General features: G+C 32.2%; 1 protein-coding gene across 1 annotated transcript in view; it reads right to left on the reverse strand.

Annotated features, from left to right (window-relative positions):
- The window catches only part of LOC143920592 (kinesin-like protein KIF12), a 29,901-nt gene that overhangs the window by 7,611 nt on the left and 6,573 nt on the right, over positions 1-15,717 (reverse strand). The window contains exon 2 of the mRNA XM_077443535.1: positions 392-496. Coding sequence (XP_077299661.1) covers positions 392-496 — 105 coding nt within the window. The remainder of the gene's footprint in view (positions 1-391; positions 497-15,717) is intronic.

Below are 15,717 nucleotides of genomic sequence, written 5' to 3' on the forward strand. Positions count from 1 at the left end.
TTACCTGTTAGGCCTTTCTGACATAAATTAAAAAGATTCGCTTCTAAACCAATAGTTTTTTTTCAATAAAAAACCAATAGTCAATAAACCAATAGTCAATAAGTCAATAAACCAATAGTCAATAAACCAATAGTCATTTTTTACTAGATATCTTTACATTTTTAAACGCTTTTCCAATGAGTCACATTTAGAATGCGCCGCAGATTAGTTTTTTAGCAAATATTTGTGGATTTATTTTTAAATATTGATAAAATTCCATTCATATTTATCATTGACAACTTCAACCGGAAACCACTCGATGAAAATTCACCTTATAAGACAATTTTTTCTTATATATAAAATCAAAATTTCATAAGAAGTGTATTAGAAATATATATTCCTTATTTCATACCTTACAACTACATTGATATTATCTTCTCCGATCAAGCTAGAATTTCCTCTGGAACCTAGACTTCTATCCAATCCGTCAGAACTGCTCATCCCGCTTCCTGTCGAACTATAAAAAAATCATTAATAAATTAAAAAATTGAAAACGTTAATGTTCCACGGAAAAGTGCATATCTTTACAAATGAATGATCGTTTGCATGTTGATTTTTATTATAGTTTCAATTCAAAACCAGTGCACTTTCGTTGACGGCAAGCGACCTAATGGGCACAAAAGGGCTAGTATTTTTTATTTTCCTTTCTTTATTATTTTTTGAGAATCGATTGTGAAAACAGAAAATAATGATAATAGAGTGTCGGGGGAGTATCTATTGAACCATCGCTAACATAAGCACATCGTGTAAACACTGTCAATAAAATTGTATTACCATATCGCGAGTAATATACCTACCCGAAAAAATAAGCGGCCTGATTAGTATCTCATAGAAATATATGTATGTATATAATATGTATAAAATACAATTTAGATAATGTAAAGAGAAAGCGTACGTAAGTACACATGTCGTTTGTATCTATAAATGTATGTACATATAGGGTCAAATTTGTATTAAAAAAATAAATCAATCATTAATAACTCTTTTCGATCGCCAATTTCTTTGAATTCTTATAAATAGATAAGTAGTGTACGCTTTGTTTTAACGTTTATTTTATCGAGGTAAGCCAGTTATCAATAGAATTGTTGTTATTAATCCAAAAGAATAGTCGAAATATGATTTTTCTAAGTGGAATTTTATTTAATTCTCATATAAAGACAATTTAATATATTATCCCTATTAATTCAATTCAGATTCGTGAAAAAACGAGTAAATACTAGTACGAGCTTTTAGCTCGCAATTTCACCGATTTAAAATTCAGCACACTTCCAATTAATCCTTTTAAACGAAAACAAAAAACAGTGTGGCCAGAATACTATCCCACTAAACATCTTTCAATAGAAAATAATCAATATTAAATAGTATTAACAGTGGGAAAAAATCTCAAATGAAAATATGTACTTTTGACTTTTGATTTGAACTGGACGACTTAGTAGTAAGATTTGAAAGCTAATTTTTCTCTAAGTAGAGAGATTTGAAAGCTGAAAAGTACTACAAATGAAAGATAAAATACCCGACTATAGATTCCAATATTCATTTTGAACAGGAAATAGACAGATTTTGAGACATCGACCGAACAACACCGAGATATAGAAAAATCGCGCGATTTAAAAACCACCAATCAACATTTTTTATTACCAGATTCTGGTTTTTAGATATTTTCACTTGGGATTTTTTTCCACTGTTAATACTATTTTATATTGAGTTTTTTCTATTGAAACTTGTTTATTGGGATAATGTTCTGGCTACACTATTTTTTGTTTTCGCTTAAAGTGTGCTGAATCGGTAAAATTGCGAGCTAAAAGCTCGTACTAGTATTTACTCGACTTTACACGAATCTGAATTGAATTAATAGGGATAATATATTAAATTATCTTTATATGATAATTAAATAAAATTCCACTTAGAAAAATCATATTTCGACTATTCTTGTGTATTAATAACAAAAATTCGTTTATTTTATCGAGGTAAGCCAGTTATCAATACAATTTTTGTTTTAATTTACAACTAGAATTATTTTGAAATCCAATAGAAAGCGGGTATAAAAATTGTAGCTAATCAGAACAAACCCTAGACCACTACCCTAGATAACTACCGCCGAGGATTTCAAGTTATATGTTGTAACAATATAAAATAAACAAAAGAAGTCTATTAATGAATGTATTTTTCCAAAACTAGCTCCATTTTCTTCACTGTTGTTAAAATATAATGCTCACAATCTAAATGCCAAGCCACATTCTAAAATAATCAGCAGTTAGGGATTTCCATCGGGAAATTCTGCTATGGTTATAAATTCAGAAAATCCGGTGTAAACCAGTCTTTATAAAAATTGACACGGATTACACGGCCCATGTTCAATCCATTTTTTTTCAATGCTACCTGGAAAGGCTTGGTGGATAGTATTCTTGTTTACTTTGTACATACATGCTCAATATACAAAGCCTATATCAGCGTTTTACAGACCCATGGACTTGTCAGCAAAACGCCGATCGGCGTTGATCAGCATTCAATGGGTTAAGTTAATTGTGTCGCGTCGCATCGCGCCACTATGCTCTTAATTTAGAGAAGGTGAAAATGTGGTAATTCAGATTCGATAGTTTTGAGTGACGTTTTAGTATAATATTGGGCCTTGTATTGGATATAAACTGTCACTCAATTGCATTTGATACTTTTATGGTTATGGTTATGATGTGGTGAATAAATTAGAGAGCGAAATTATTCAGAAATGATGCAGCTTTTGAATATGTAGTTTATTATTATAACCATACAAATTGTCATATAATTGCGATGGCTTTAGTTTAACTATAATGTCACATTTGCATTGTTGTGGTCGATTCATTTGTAACTAAATAGATTGAAATCGACATTGACAATCTTAAATACATAGATATGATAAATGATTGATAACAAAATACTTTTTATATGACTCATTTTAATATATGTAAGTATATAAAGAAGATAATAATAATTGAAAACAAATAAAAATAAAAATAATTAAAAACAAATTTACAAATATTACATACATATATACAAATTTTCAAAATACGCTTGCACTTATTTAGTCATATGTATATGTATGTATATGCATATGTTACAGTTGAAGTGTATTTTACAGTTTTAATATATTTTGACTAGTTGAAATATGTTTCAACTGACCTGGTACCAACTACCGTTATAGTTGAAGTGTATTTGCAGTTGTAATATATTTTGTATATTTGTACACGTAAGTTGATTCATTTGGCGAATTACATTCCAACTTGTCAAAATATATTACAACTGAAAATACAGCTCAACTATAAGTTGGTACTAGGTAAGATGAAGAGTAACGTTAGGTTAGGTTAGGTTAGGTTAGGTTAGGTTAGGTTAGGTTAGGTTAGGTTAGGTTAGGTTAAACGTCACTCAACTGGTGAATTGAGTTGAAAAGTCACATTTTTGTTTTGAACACATTCTTAGAGTTATCGTAATACGGTACTCATTACCTCTATTCGTAATACCCAGCAAATATTAACGCATAATTGAATTTTAAAGCATTCGTAAAAATATCAGAGCTACCAAAACTCAACTGGTATATTATACAACTGGCGCACATTGTTCAAAGTGTATTTGCGCTCGTAGAGATATAATTTACCAGTTAACTCTTGTATACTTAACTCTTTGAATGCTGATCGGAGTTTTGCCAACAAGTCCATGGACCTGAAAAACGCCGATAGGCGTTGTATTTTGAGCATGTACAAAATAAGCAAGAATACTACCCGCTAAGCCTTTCCAGATAGCATTGAAAAAAAATGCATTGAACATGGGTCGTGTAATCCATGTCATTCATTTGTCAACTTTTATAAAGACTGGTTTACACCAGAATTTCCGAATTTAACCATAGCAGAATTTACCAATGGAAATCCCTAACTGCTGAGTATTTTAGATTGTGGCTTGGCATTTAGATTGTGAGCATTACATTTAAACAACAATGAAGAAGATGGAACTAGTTTTGGAAAAATTCATTCATTAATAGATTTATTTGGTTTATTTTATATTGTTGCAAAATATGTATATTACAGAGTATAAACACACCTTTACAAAACTCGAAATCCTCGGGGCTAGTTGACTAGGGTAGCGATCTTGGGTTTGTTTGGATTAGCTACAATTTTTATACCTTGGTTTTCTAAATAATTCTAGTTGGAAATGTTGGCGAAATTTTCAGCGTGGCGGGCTTTCAACAGCAAAGAAGTCAGCACTCAAAGGGTTAAGTTGGTATGCTGGAATAAACATGGTATAAAACGCCGAACGAGTCTATTGACTACCTGTACCACGTGTCCCTTTACGAATTGAATCCTACATGTACTTTTTTCCGTTTTTATATGCTTCATTCTGTTGGAAATCTGAACATAAAAATTCAACCTAACCTCAAGACAATAAGACAATGTTCAAGCTTAAATATGTACATATATTGCTTAGCACTAAAACATGGTTTGGTGTGATCTTTAAATTCATCTAATGTGCATACTGGAGCGACACAATAAGACATGGAAAAAATCAAATGAACATCAAGACTAGTTAGGGCGAGAGTAGTCACACACACGAATTTATACATTACTTGCTCATATTGAACACCTAATTAGGCACATTTTGTAACAAATGCACGCTTTAGGGTTGGAATTAGCATGCAGCATGCAGTCTGCATCGTTGACTTTGAACTTTGCATCGGTTTTAAAGCCAATGAAAGCCAAGGTTTGCGTTGCTGTCGCGCACGTGACAGTTAAAAAACTACTGTCACGTATTTAACATATTTCTATCTGCGAATCAATGGTGTCGACCAATTGGGTCACACACATACACAACATGCAAACCCCATAATCTCGTCTATCAATCAATTTCAATGTTGGTGTTCAATTTCGTGTATTGACAAATGAGGAATGACAAAAAAGCACTAAAACGACGGCCATTTTGTTCGCTGAAAAATTGACATTTCAATTGAGACCTACAATCAAATTTGTATCTTTCATGTTCGAGTGTGGCAACTCTGAAGTTGATTTGTTTTAATTTATTTAAAGCTAGCACATGTAGGTGTTATGTGTACCTATGCCCGGCGTTGCCCGAGTAGCCCGCTTCCAAGGTTACATAGATTATATTGCATATTATCGATAAAATGTACAATGAAATTCCATTATCTAACATACATATAATACATCGATATATATCTATATATTTATTTATTTAATAGTTTTGGACCATTGTGGCATTACAGGAAGAACCTAATGCGCCACAATGGCCTACATTTGAAAAAGATATAAAAACATGATATAAAAACAAGTAAACTGTAAATAAAGGAAAAAAGCAAAAGCAGAAAACATGGTAAAATAAAATATTAAAAAAAAGAGTAACAAAAGGAAAATAATACATCATTCAGAGAGAAAAAAAAAACAAAAGTGTAAAAATTAAAAATAAAATCCATAAATCCCATTCTTTGTTTACACTGAACAAAATTAAAATAGTATATAAAAATATACAAAGGAGAAAGAAAAAGTAAAATAAAATAAAACAAAATATAAATAAAAATAAAATCACAGCGAGGCCCAAATGGAAGAGAGTAGATTAAGATTCCACTCATTCATCACATTCAAATTAAGAAAGTAATAATGAGCGCAGGTTACCAGATAAATATGTTAAAATAATATCCGATAATCTACGCTCCCCAAGGTGGAAAATATCACATTCAGGGACAGCAGCAACGATTTCATTGAGAAGTCGAATAGATCTTGGAATAGGAGCCATTCGAAAAAGAACTGTGCGAGCAGTAGGTACAACCATCAAATGATGATGTCTACCACGCACATAATTATTAGGGACATAAAGTCCCAACTGTTCCAGCAACAACGGGCATGACGTATTACCACGCAATAGCTGGAGAACGAAACGAATTAACGAGAAGTTTCTCCGAAGTTCAAGGGAATTATACCCAAGCATGCCCAAAAGGAAAGGAGTAGGATAGAGATATGGGTAGTACCCATACTCTTTCTTATAAAGAAAACGAAGAAATGCTTTTTGCACTTTTTCTATAATAAGAGAGTAGTTTGCTTCATGCGGATTCCACACAATTGCATTATACTCTAGCTTACTTCTAACAAGCGAGTTGAAAAGCAAGCGAGAAGACAATATATATGTATATATATAAAGAAAAAGTAAAATAAATCAACCAAATATGAATAAAAAATAAAATCACAGCGAGGCCCAAATGGAAGAGAGTAGATTACGATTCCACTCATTCATCACATTCAAATTAAGAAAGTAATGATGAGCGCAGGTTACCAGATAAATATGTTAAAATAACATCCGATAATCTACGCTCCCCAAGGTGGAAAATATCACATTTTAATGCATTTTTTTATTATCTATTTGGTCAAATACACTAATTGTTGGTCAGTTTATATAGTTATTGACCAAGCTAAGAAGCTAAGAAGCAAATGGCGTGAGATTTTTTTTATCAAATTCCGTCAACTGGGGTTAATGTAGTACTTTAAGGGGCCAACAACTAAACCATGCCAAATGGCAGTATTATTTTACATATAAAAAAAGCTAATAAATAGAAAAAGTTTGACCATACAGGTGTTCAAATATATAATGCCCTTCCTGAGAGCATTAGAAGTTCTAATAACATTGATGCTTTCTTGAAGGGTGTTAATGGATACCTTTGTGGAAGATGATTTATAATTTTTTGTTGTTATTTTGTGTTATATGTAGTAGCAGTTTTCTATATAAATAAATAAATAAATAAAATACAAAAATTATTTTATCTTGGGAGACGCCGGATAGATTTACTGTTTTTTTTTAACATATCACATTAATGACATATCGGTATAATTTTTTAACCCGAGTGGAGCTGAAAATTTTCGCCAATATTATAGCTAGGATATCATTCGATCGTTTTCAAATTCATTTAAAATGAATGCCGTTGCAGCACGAGCCTTTCAGTTGCATTATAATCTAAGCGCCAGTGGCGTGCGTGACCGCATAAATGATGATTTATAATTCACACGACACGGTGACCTCAAGCAAAAGTAAAATCAAACAACTTATCGCGACCATCGGTATCGATATCCTGTCATTGATATCCTATATCAAAAAATAAAATCTATTTTTGTATTTTTTTGATCATTTATTTTAAAAATTTAGGTTTGCTCATCAGGTGAATCATATTCAATCCTCCAGCTGATTGTAAATGATGAAATTGCATATAAATAAATCGGAAGATGAGTATATTTTTATTTTATTTTATGTTTAGTATATTAGCATAAAAAATAGTGACATTACAAAGTACTCTAACGTGTCACTGTGGCAAGTCACACAATCATAACACAAATAAAGGTATATAAAATCAACCAAGGGGGTTGCTTCGCAACCACTCAACCAGTTCAGCGCAGCTTGTATGAAACAGATATATCGCTCTAGATATTGGAGACGTTGCCAACATATTTGTGCGAGCTACAGGAGGAGAAAACAAAACACGCTTATTCAGGTCCCTGAACTTACCAGGTGTATAAAACTTAAATTCATTTAGAGCCTGAGAATTGTGTACTAACCCATTTAATAGCTTTAAAAAATGCTTTCCCAGAAACATAAGACTCCAATGAGTTGAAGCCTAAAGCCCCGTATAAAAAAGCACTAGGATTTAGCCAAGGATAATAACCATACGATTTCATATAAAAATATCTGAGTAACCATTTTTGGATTGTTTCAATCTTCAATGAATGAGTCATATGAGTAGGACTCCATATAATTCAAGAATGCTATATGAGTGATGCAGAATGCAGATTACCTAAACACAATCTGCTTTAGATCATCGACTTTAGAGAGTCTTTAATTAATATTATGTATTAGATGTATTAAGAGCATTTATAAGAATTGTAAATAGGTTTTTGAGCTATTTTTCCTATGATGCTGTACATTAACATTAGAATAATATAATACTATGATTACTAACAAAATTAAATTAAAATTGTAAAATAGAAGATGATCAGTAGATCAGTAGCTATTAAAATAGATATAAGATGTGTTGTGAACATAATTTAGTAATGATAAAAAGCATTTAAAAATTAAAAAAATATGAGTGATGAATGTCAAATTTTTATTTTTCTCAACTCTTTGTATTTTTTCGAACATTGTGGCGCATTAGGGACTCCTGTAATGCCACAATGGTCCAAACTTAAACTTAAAAAAATAAATGTACAGTATCTCATGACTAGAGGTAGGATAGTCACAGTGCTATCTATTGTTCGGCAAACCTTTAACAATGCATTTACAACCTTTGAACAATACACGGCCCCCTCAGGCTCCGGTGACTACTCATGACTAGTGGCCGGACCCACAGCGCGCTGTTTATTGTTCAATTGTTGTAAATGCTTTGTTAAAGGTTCGCCGTACCTCCTTTTTTTGTACTCTAGCTTTGTAAATAGAGCCAAACCGCCCCGATTCCTGGAAAAAGCACGTTCTGCATCCGTAGTCTACTCATGACAACGTTACTATCTTACAATTCGTACTTGTAAAAGAGGAGTTTTGCCCTCCTCCACTTTGAAAAAGTTATTATATTATATATGTTATTGTATAATATATTTTAAAACTGCCCAGTGAAATGCTAAAATACGCTTTTGCGAGAAAAAAATACCTAAAAAGAGACAAACGTATCAAATTCAGTTGATTTTAGGTTTATTCTAGGATTTGATATTTAAATTTAATTCTAAAATGAATTGGTCTTGCAGTGTTAAATAGTTACAGTAGTTTGTATCGATCTTTTTATGCAAAAAAACGTATTCTTGTTAAGTTTATTTGATTGAAATGTAACAAATCCGCCATTTTATGACTCACAGGCGCACCAACTGACCCCGGAAAAAAGCAAATGGCGTCTAAGCTTTGATCAACATTGAAGTATAATGTATAGAATAGTCATTCCTAACAAAAGTATCGCTTAAAAGCGAGCCATCGATGAGAGAGACGGAAAGTCAGAAGTGAGACAAAAGAGTGAGGAAAAAAAATTCGTGGAAGTGATCGTCCCTTGACGTTCAGGGACGCACGGGCACATACAGATGTTCGGACTTTGTCGAACTAATACTACCACACAATTTCACTAGTAGAGCCTATTTCAAATAGATCCTACTGCTACAGAGATTAACAATCAACTGAGCAAAACAGCCGAAATCTCCGTTTGAACGGAGTTTTTGTAGCAACATTTTTGTAAGCTAAGAGCGCTTCTACCCATTCTACTTCAATGTTGATCAACCAAGGTGACACAGTCAAAATACAAACAGACACTCGCGTTTAATACCAAATTGCGGTCGGTTTTTAATGTGTTGACAATTTAAAAGTTATCGATTATCGCTTGGTCAATGCGAGGTTGGCATATTTGACGGAGATACACACAACATATGTATGTATAATATGAAATTATACCGGAAACTGTTTTTCATACGCCATTTTATATGCATGTATGTATAGTAGATAATTTATTCCCGTTTAAACACACTTTTACGAGAATGGTATCCATAAACTTTTAATGTGTCGTAAAAATGACAATCGTTTAAATACATACATATATGCTGATACACATACATATTTATATGTCAGTTTATATGCATACAATATAAACAGTTTACATGGATATATAATAAATAAACAAAAAAATGTAATTTTGCCAATTCATATTCACACACATTTTATTTGACTTAATTTGTTGAGACAATTTCATACAAAATCGGCCTACTCTACACATATTGATAAGTGACATAATTTTATAGTTATGTGATATGTATATATGTATGTACATACATACATATATACATATCACATACAATACAAATAAATAAGAGTGAAATTTAAATAGTATCGATGAAAAGCTATACTTGAGTGATGCAGACTGCCAGCCGTTTAACTTCATCAAAGTCCAAAGGGAAAATGGCCAACGAACAGACACGAAAAGTGGAAAAATAAGGTCATATAGTGTGAAACACCATTATCTTGATTGGGTACATCCGGTCGAATTTCATTAAAATTGATTTGATTGCACTAACGTTCGCCCAGAAAGCAAATAAAGTGGGCTTCGATCGGCAATCAGCGATCGAGTTAAACCAATTTATGGTTTCAATTCGAAAAGGTCGTCCGAGTTTCGAAAATTCACCAAAAATCAAACTTGGTCATTAACGTGAAAGTTTATAATGAAAATCCCTGAACAAGTAGGTGATATATACGTAGATACATATACAGATACTGTCGTAAATGTGTTTTTGAAAATTAAATTGTAATAATTTTTCGGCCAACATATGTATATGTATGTGTGTATGAGTTTTTTGTTTACAACAAAAAGCAATCAATCCAGTGATCCTATTTGTAATGGTTGATGCCTTTCAAAGACTCAATATTAAGAAAAGGATCGTATATTATAAATACAATACTTTTTTAACAGTGAGCTTAATGATTTTTTAAATATACATATGTACTTAGGTTTAACTAGCCGAATAGTTGAAAGTTAAAAAATATTTGATTCAAAAATTTTACATGAAAAATTTACATACATAAATATCACCAAATTTTATAATGGATTTGAAATATATGTTGATGATTTGAATACTATAGATCAGAGCATCGTAACCTGTGCCCCGCGGTAATATGTGTTCTCCGAACAGCACTTCGGCCTAATGCGTGCGAGTGAGATCGCGTGTGAGGGAGAAAACCGATTTTAGTTAGTGTTTTGTCCCTATGCATATACGGAATAACTAGCGACTGCCGATGAAGTACATAACCAGAGGTTACGATACTCTGCTATAGATTTACATATAAACATTCAAATTTTTACATTAATTAGTAATATTTGCTTTTACTATTTATTTTGTATTTTCCAAAGCAATATTTTATATATTGCTTCGGACCAGTGGCATGCCGTAAAATTCTACATGTTTTTTCCGCATAGCCTAACTTACGTGTGCGCGTCAAAAATAGGGAGATTTTCATCGCACGCCGCTGCTTTGTACCATTGAGACATAACAAGAAGAATCTAATTGCTCAGTACGTTTATAGCTACGATAAATCTACAGTAGATTTGTGCTGAAACATCTCTCCACCAAGCCTAAGATAAACAATATATCCAATATATATAATTTCGAAAGAGCCTTTGTAAGTATGTAAGAAAATATATTGTTACGGGGACAAGTAGGAGATGGTGTAGAATATTATAGTCACAGATTTTGTCAAATGAGTATATTCTTTAATTAGCAGTAAATATAAACAAGACTAATATACAAGTTTGTATTACAAGTTACTAGTCTCGATGTCCTACCACAAGTTACTAGTAAGGCAGTTTAATCACAAGTGAGGTTCAATAGATCTAACATGAGCATTTATACACAAAAGAATGATAAGCTTTAACCAATCACAGAATTTTGGTAAATAACAAAGTGATTAAGATACAGAGCAACATCCGTGTGTAAGACAGTTTTAATATTTGATTTATGTATCCTTTGAGAGTATCGAGACATTTTTGAGTAGAAACACAATTTATCATAGAGATAAATAGAGATAATAATATTTTAGGGTTTACACGTATCGTGGGACAAAATGCAGCTATAGCAATAAAGATTATTAAAAGTAATACTTTGTATTTCAACAGGTCATTAACTGTGTCGTCTTATATAGCAATCGTGTTAGAAACTCGCATAAATTATAATAGATAAAAGTTAAGTAGATAGGATTGAACAGAATAGTTGATTGTACAGGATGGAAGCAATAGAGATATTGAAAGTCTCATAATTAATGAGGGATAGCTTTAAGAGATTACATCATAAGTAGTTAAAAATGAAACAGATGTTCAAACTTAAGGTTAAAGGGTATTATACATAAGTATATACATAGGTTGTAAGATCCTACCACATAACAATGTATTGTTGGTTCGTAAATCTGTGACGTCATCGAACGAATGAAATAAATTTAATAAAATGTTTACTATTAGATTGGCCATGTTTAAGCTGTTTATATTACAAATACCGAGAGAAGCCGGGTAAAAACACTAGTTTACTATACAATTGGCAGCAATAGTTCTTGCAAATTGCGGCCAATTCTATGTATGTACTACGAATCTAAGCCCTAGCAGAGCTGGATGCAATTGTTATCAACTACATAAATACATATCTAATATTGAAAAATTTCAGTTTCATTCAATTAAATTCATCATACAATAAAAAGGGACAACGTTAGTGTGACATTTCGACAGAATTAACAGTATGTAGTTAGTTACATCGGAAAATTCATAGAAAGCAATTAAAAGTTCAACAACTTCCCTGAAAAAGCACTTTCATGGCCAAACATATTCAAGTGGATGTGGAACAGTAATGGCCGAACGATTAATCAAAGTCTCACGATACCTCTTTTGAAGAACTCCTTTGTGTTTTCAGAACCGACTTTTTTTTTACATATTAATAGCAATAACAAAAATAAGAACCGCCATTCTCGGTAATGATTCGCAACTTGTATGTACGTCATACCTTCGTGGAAAGAATTGCGACTGGTAAAGTGTTTCGATTTCGTTGACCTCAGAGGTCAATGCGGGTGAACTCTATGTATGATTCAACATAAAATCCATTTGGGGGTAGAAAGGGAAAAAAAATACACCTCGACCGTGACAATGAAATTATAATACCGTACGCAAAATACAAAATAAAACTTGATTGGTAAAAATTGTGGTAGAAAACGTTCGATAAGTAATGCAACCCGTGACAGTAATCCATATATCAGCGAATTCGAGATGCTATAAACTCGTATTTTTTCGAGAGATACGAAATGTTGACAAATTATTGGAACCGTTTCAATGAAATGAGATAAATTGGCAATTTGGCCAGCAGCACCGGCCCAGAGAATGAACCTATGACCACTCAGCTGAAAGCATTACACTCTGACTACTGAGCTATGTTGCTGTTGTAATACAATAAATAAACTAGCATAATAGACTAGTGGTTAGCATATAATGCTTTGAAAAGATTGGTCACCGGTTCAAATCCCACTTATTTCTGCTGACCAGACCTTGGATTTGTGACTCCAGGACGATCGTTTCCTATCAGAGTTTGCCAATTTATCTGATTTTCATTTAAATTGTTCCAAAAAATTGGCAACCTTACCCATGATCTCGCAAAATCTCGAGTTTTCAGCAACCTCGAATTTCGCTGCGTTGTATGAAATGCTGCAAATTTACAAATTTGACCATAGATGTCTCTGTGGATATTAATTGATATGTACATATTTATGTACTTTGTATAATACTGTTACGTATACTAAAAAGAGCCGCCGAGTAATTGCGATCGGATTAGGCCGGGTAGCGTCCTGAGAGACCGTGTGACCGGTGTAAGTGGTTTTAAGGATTAGCGACAAGCTAAGTGCATGAAAGCTAAACAATGATTGCACTTCCCAGAATTGACCTGTTCCGTGGGAAGACATATCCGTACGTGATCATAACAATAGGTAAACAAATTAGACGTCGAAGATGTCCTGAGAGATATATCCCTTATAAGGCGATACTTGGGCGATATCATGTCATTCTGGACTGAGCACTGCCAGTGCGTGTATCTCCTTAATCATCAATAAATGCTGTGAAACGACTTTGGCCTTTTACTTGGATCCTCCACCCACCCCTACGCAACAATACTAATAATATTTGTATCAAATGTACAATATTTCTGGTCAGGAAGGTGCATTAGGGTTACCTGTTAGACATTCCTGGTATTAATTAAAAAATATAATATATTTATATTTAAAACTTTACATAAATATAATATTTATTATATTTTATTTACAAGCAAACATATATTTGTGGGATAAAGATAGATACATTTATAATCTTTTAATTCGAATTTCAAAAACATTGGCTAATGTTTGCTTCATATATATGTATATATAATATGTATGCATGTACATATAGGATGAGATTAGATTTAAAGAATAAATGCACATTTAAAAAATCATTATCGACATATCGGTATCATGCTTCAGTCCTAACCTCAATATATACTATTTACATGCGCATTTTAGCTTAAACGGAGCTGAGAACTTTCGTTAATAAAATTTTAATACATTTTCGAATCTAGTTAGAGGTTTTAGCAGATAGGTGATACATGGCCCGTTTTAATCGAAAAAACGATTGAAATTTAAAATTTAAAAGGCTAATCGTGCCCATTGACTGACATGCAGGCGAACTTGGCCTTTTTGTGCCGTGCATATAATCCTTTAATAATAATTTATTCAAACGACGAGGCTTTCACGTCTCACTGTTGACACACACATTATTATAATGCAAAGCACGTCGTTAAAAATTCAAAACATGGTAAAAGTTGCATCGACAAAACGTTTCAACACATATTGCACTTTGCATATATCTAATTATACACATTGAAACAAAGTTAAAGTCTAAACTTTCATATTGAACGGTTGTGTAACGCTGCATGACGTTTCAAAGATGCGTGTTAACGCGTGTGATTGTTTGCCGTGACAGTTATTAGTGTTTAATTACAAGCTTTGTACATATGTATGAATATTATTATACACATAATTTGTTGAAAAATACGTGGCTTTAATAACACGTGTTGACTGATTTATCTTAGACATAACATGTTACAAAATAATACGAATTGGATTTTGGTGAACGGATGATGTTTAAGATGCTTTGGAAAGTTTTTCATTAGGGATTGCACTGTTCGACACGAAAAATGGTTCAGAGACGAGATATGACTTTTCTTATAGATCTATGCCCAGTAAACACGAATCTGGTAATAAAAAATGTTGACTGGCTCGAGATTCGGAGATGTGTTTTTTAAATCACGCAATTTTTCTATATCTTCGTGTTGTTAGGTCGATGTCTCAAAATCTGTCAATTTCCTGTTCAAAATGAATTTTGGAATCTATAGTTGAGTATGTTATCTTTCATTTGTAGTACTTTTGAGCTTTCAAATCTCTTTAAGTAGTAGTCCAGTTCAAATCAAAAGTCAAAAGTACGTATTTTCTCTTGGGATTTTTCCTCACTGTTAATACTATTTTATGTTGAGTATTTTCTATTGAAACATGTTTGTTGAGATAGTGTTCTGGCCGAACTATTTTTTTTTTTTTTTTTTTTTTTTTGTTTTCGTTTAAAAGAGTTAATTGGAAGTGTGCTTAATTTTAAATCGGTAAAATTGCGAGCTAAAAGCTCGCACTTACTCGTATTTACATGAATCTGAATTGAATTAATAGGGATAATATATTAAATTGTCTTTATATGAGAATTAAATAAAATTCCACTTAGAAAAATCATATTTCGACTATTTTTGTGAATTCTTTATTTTATCGAGGTAAGCAAGTTATCGATATAATTTTTGTTATTAATCTATATATTTTTTTTATTACCAGATTCGTGTTCACTGGGCATAGATCTATAAGAAAAGTCATATCTTGTCTCTGAACCAAAAAAAAAGTCGTCATTTGTGGAACAGTGTTATTATTCCTACTACCGGTATACCGGCATATACCGGTAAATGGGAAAAATCGTGGATAAGATAACTGTATAAAGTTAAGTTTCCTAAAAACGATAACCTATATTGAATCATAAAAGAATTTAAATAAATCTCAAGTGAATAATGTCACATAATAAATGCATTAGTAAATCGTATAAAAATAATTAAA

This window comes from Arctopsyche grandis, chromosome 12 (genome assembly GCF_051622035.1).
Source record: "Arctopsyche grandis isolate Sample6627 chromosome 12, ASM5162203v2, whole genome shotgun sequence".
Taxonomy (NCBI): domain Eukaryota; kingdom Metazoa; phylum Arthropoda; class Insecta; order Trichoptera; family Hydropsychidae; genus Arctopsyche; species Arctopsyche grandis.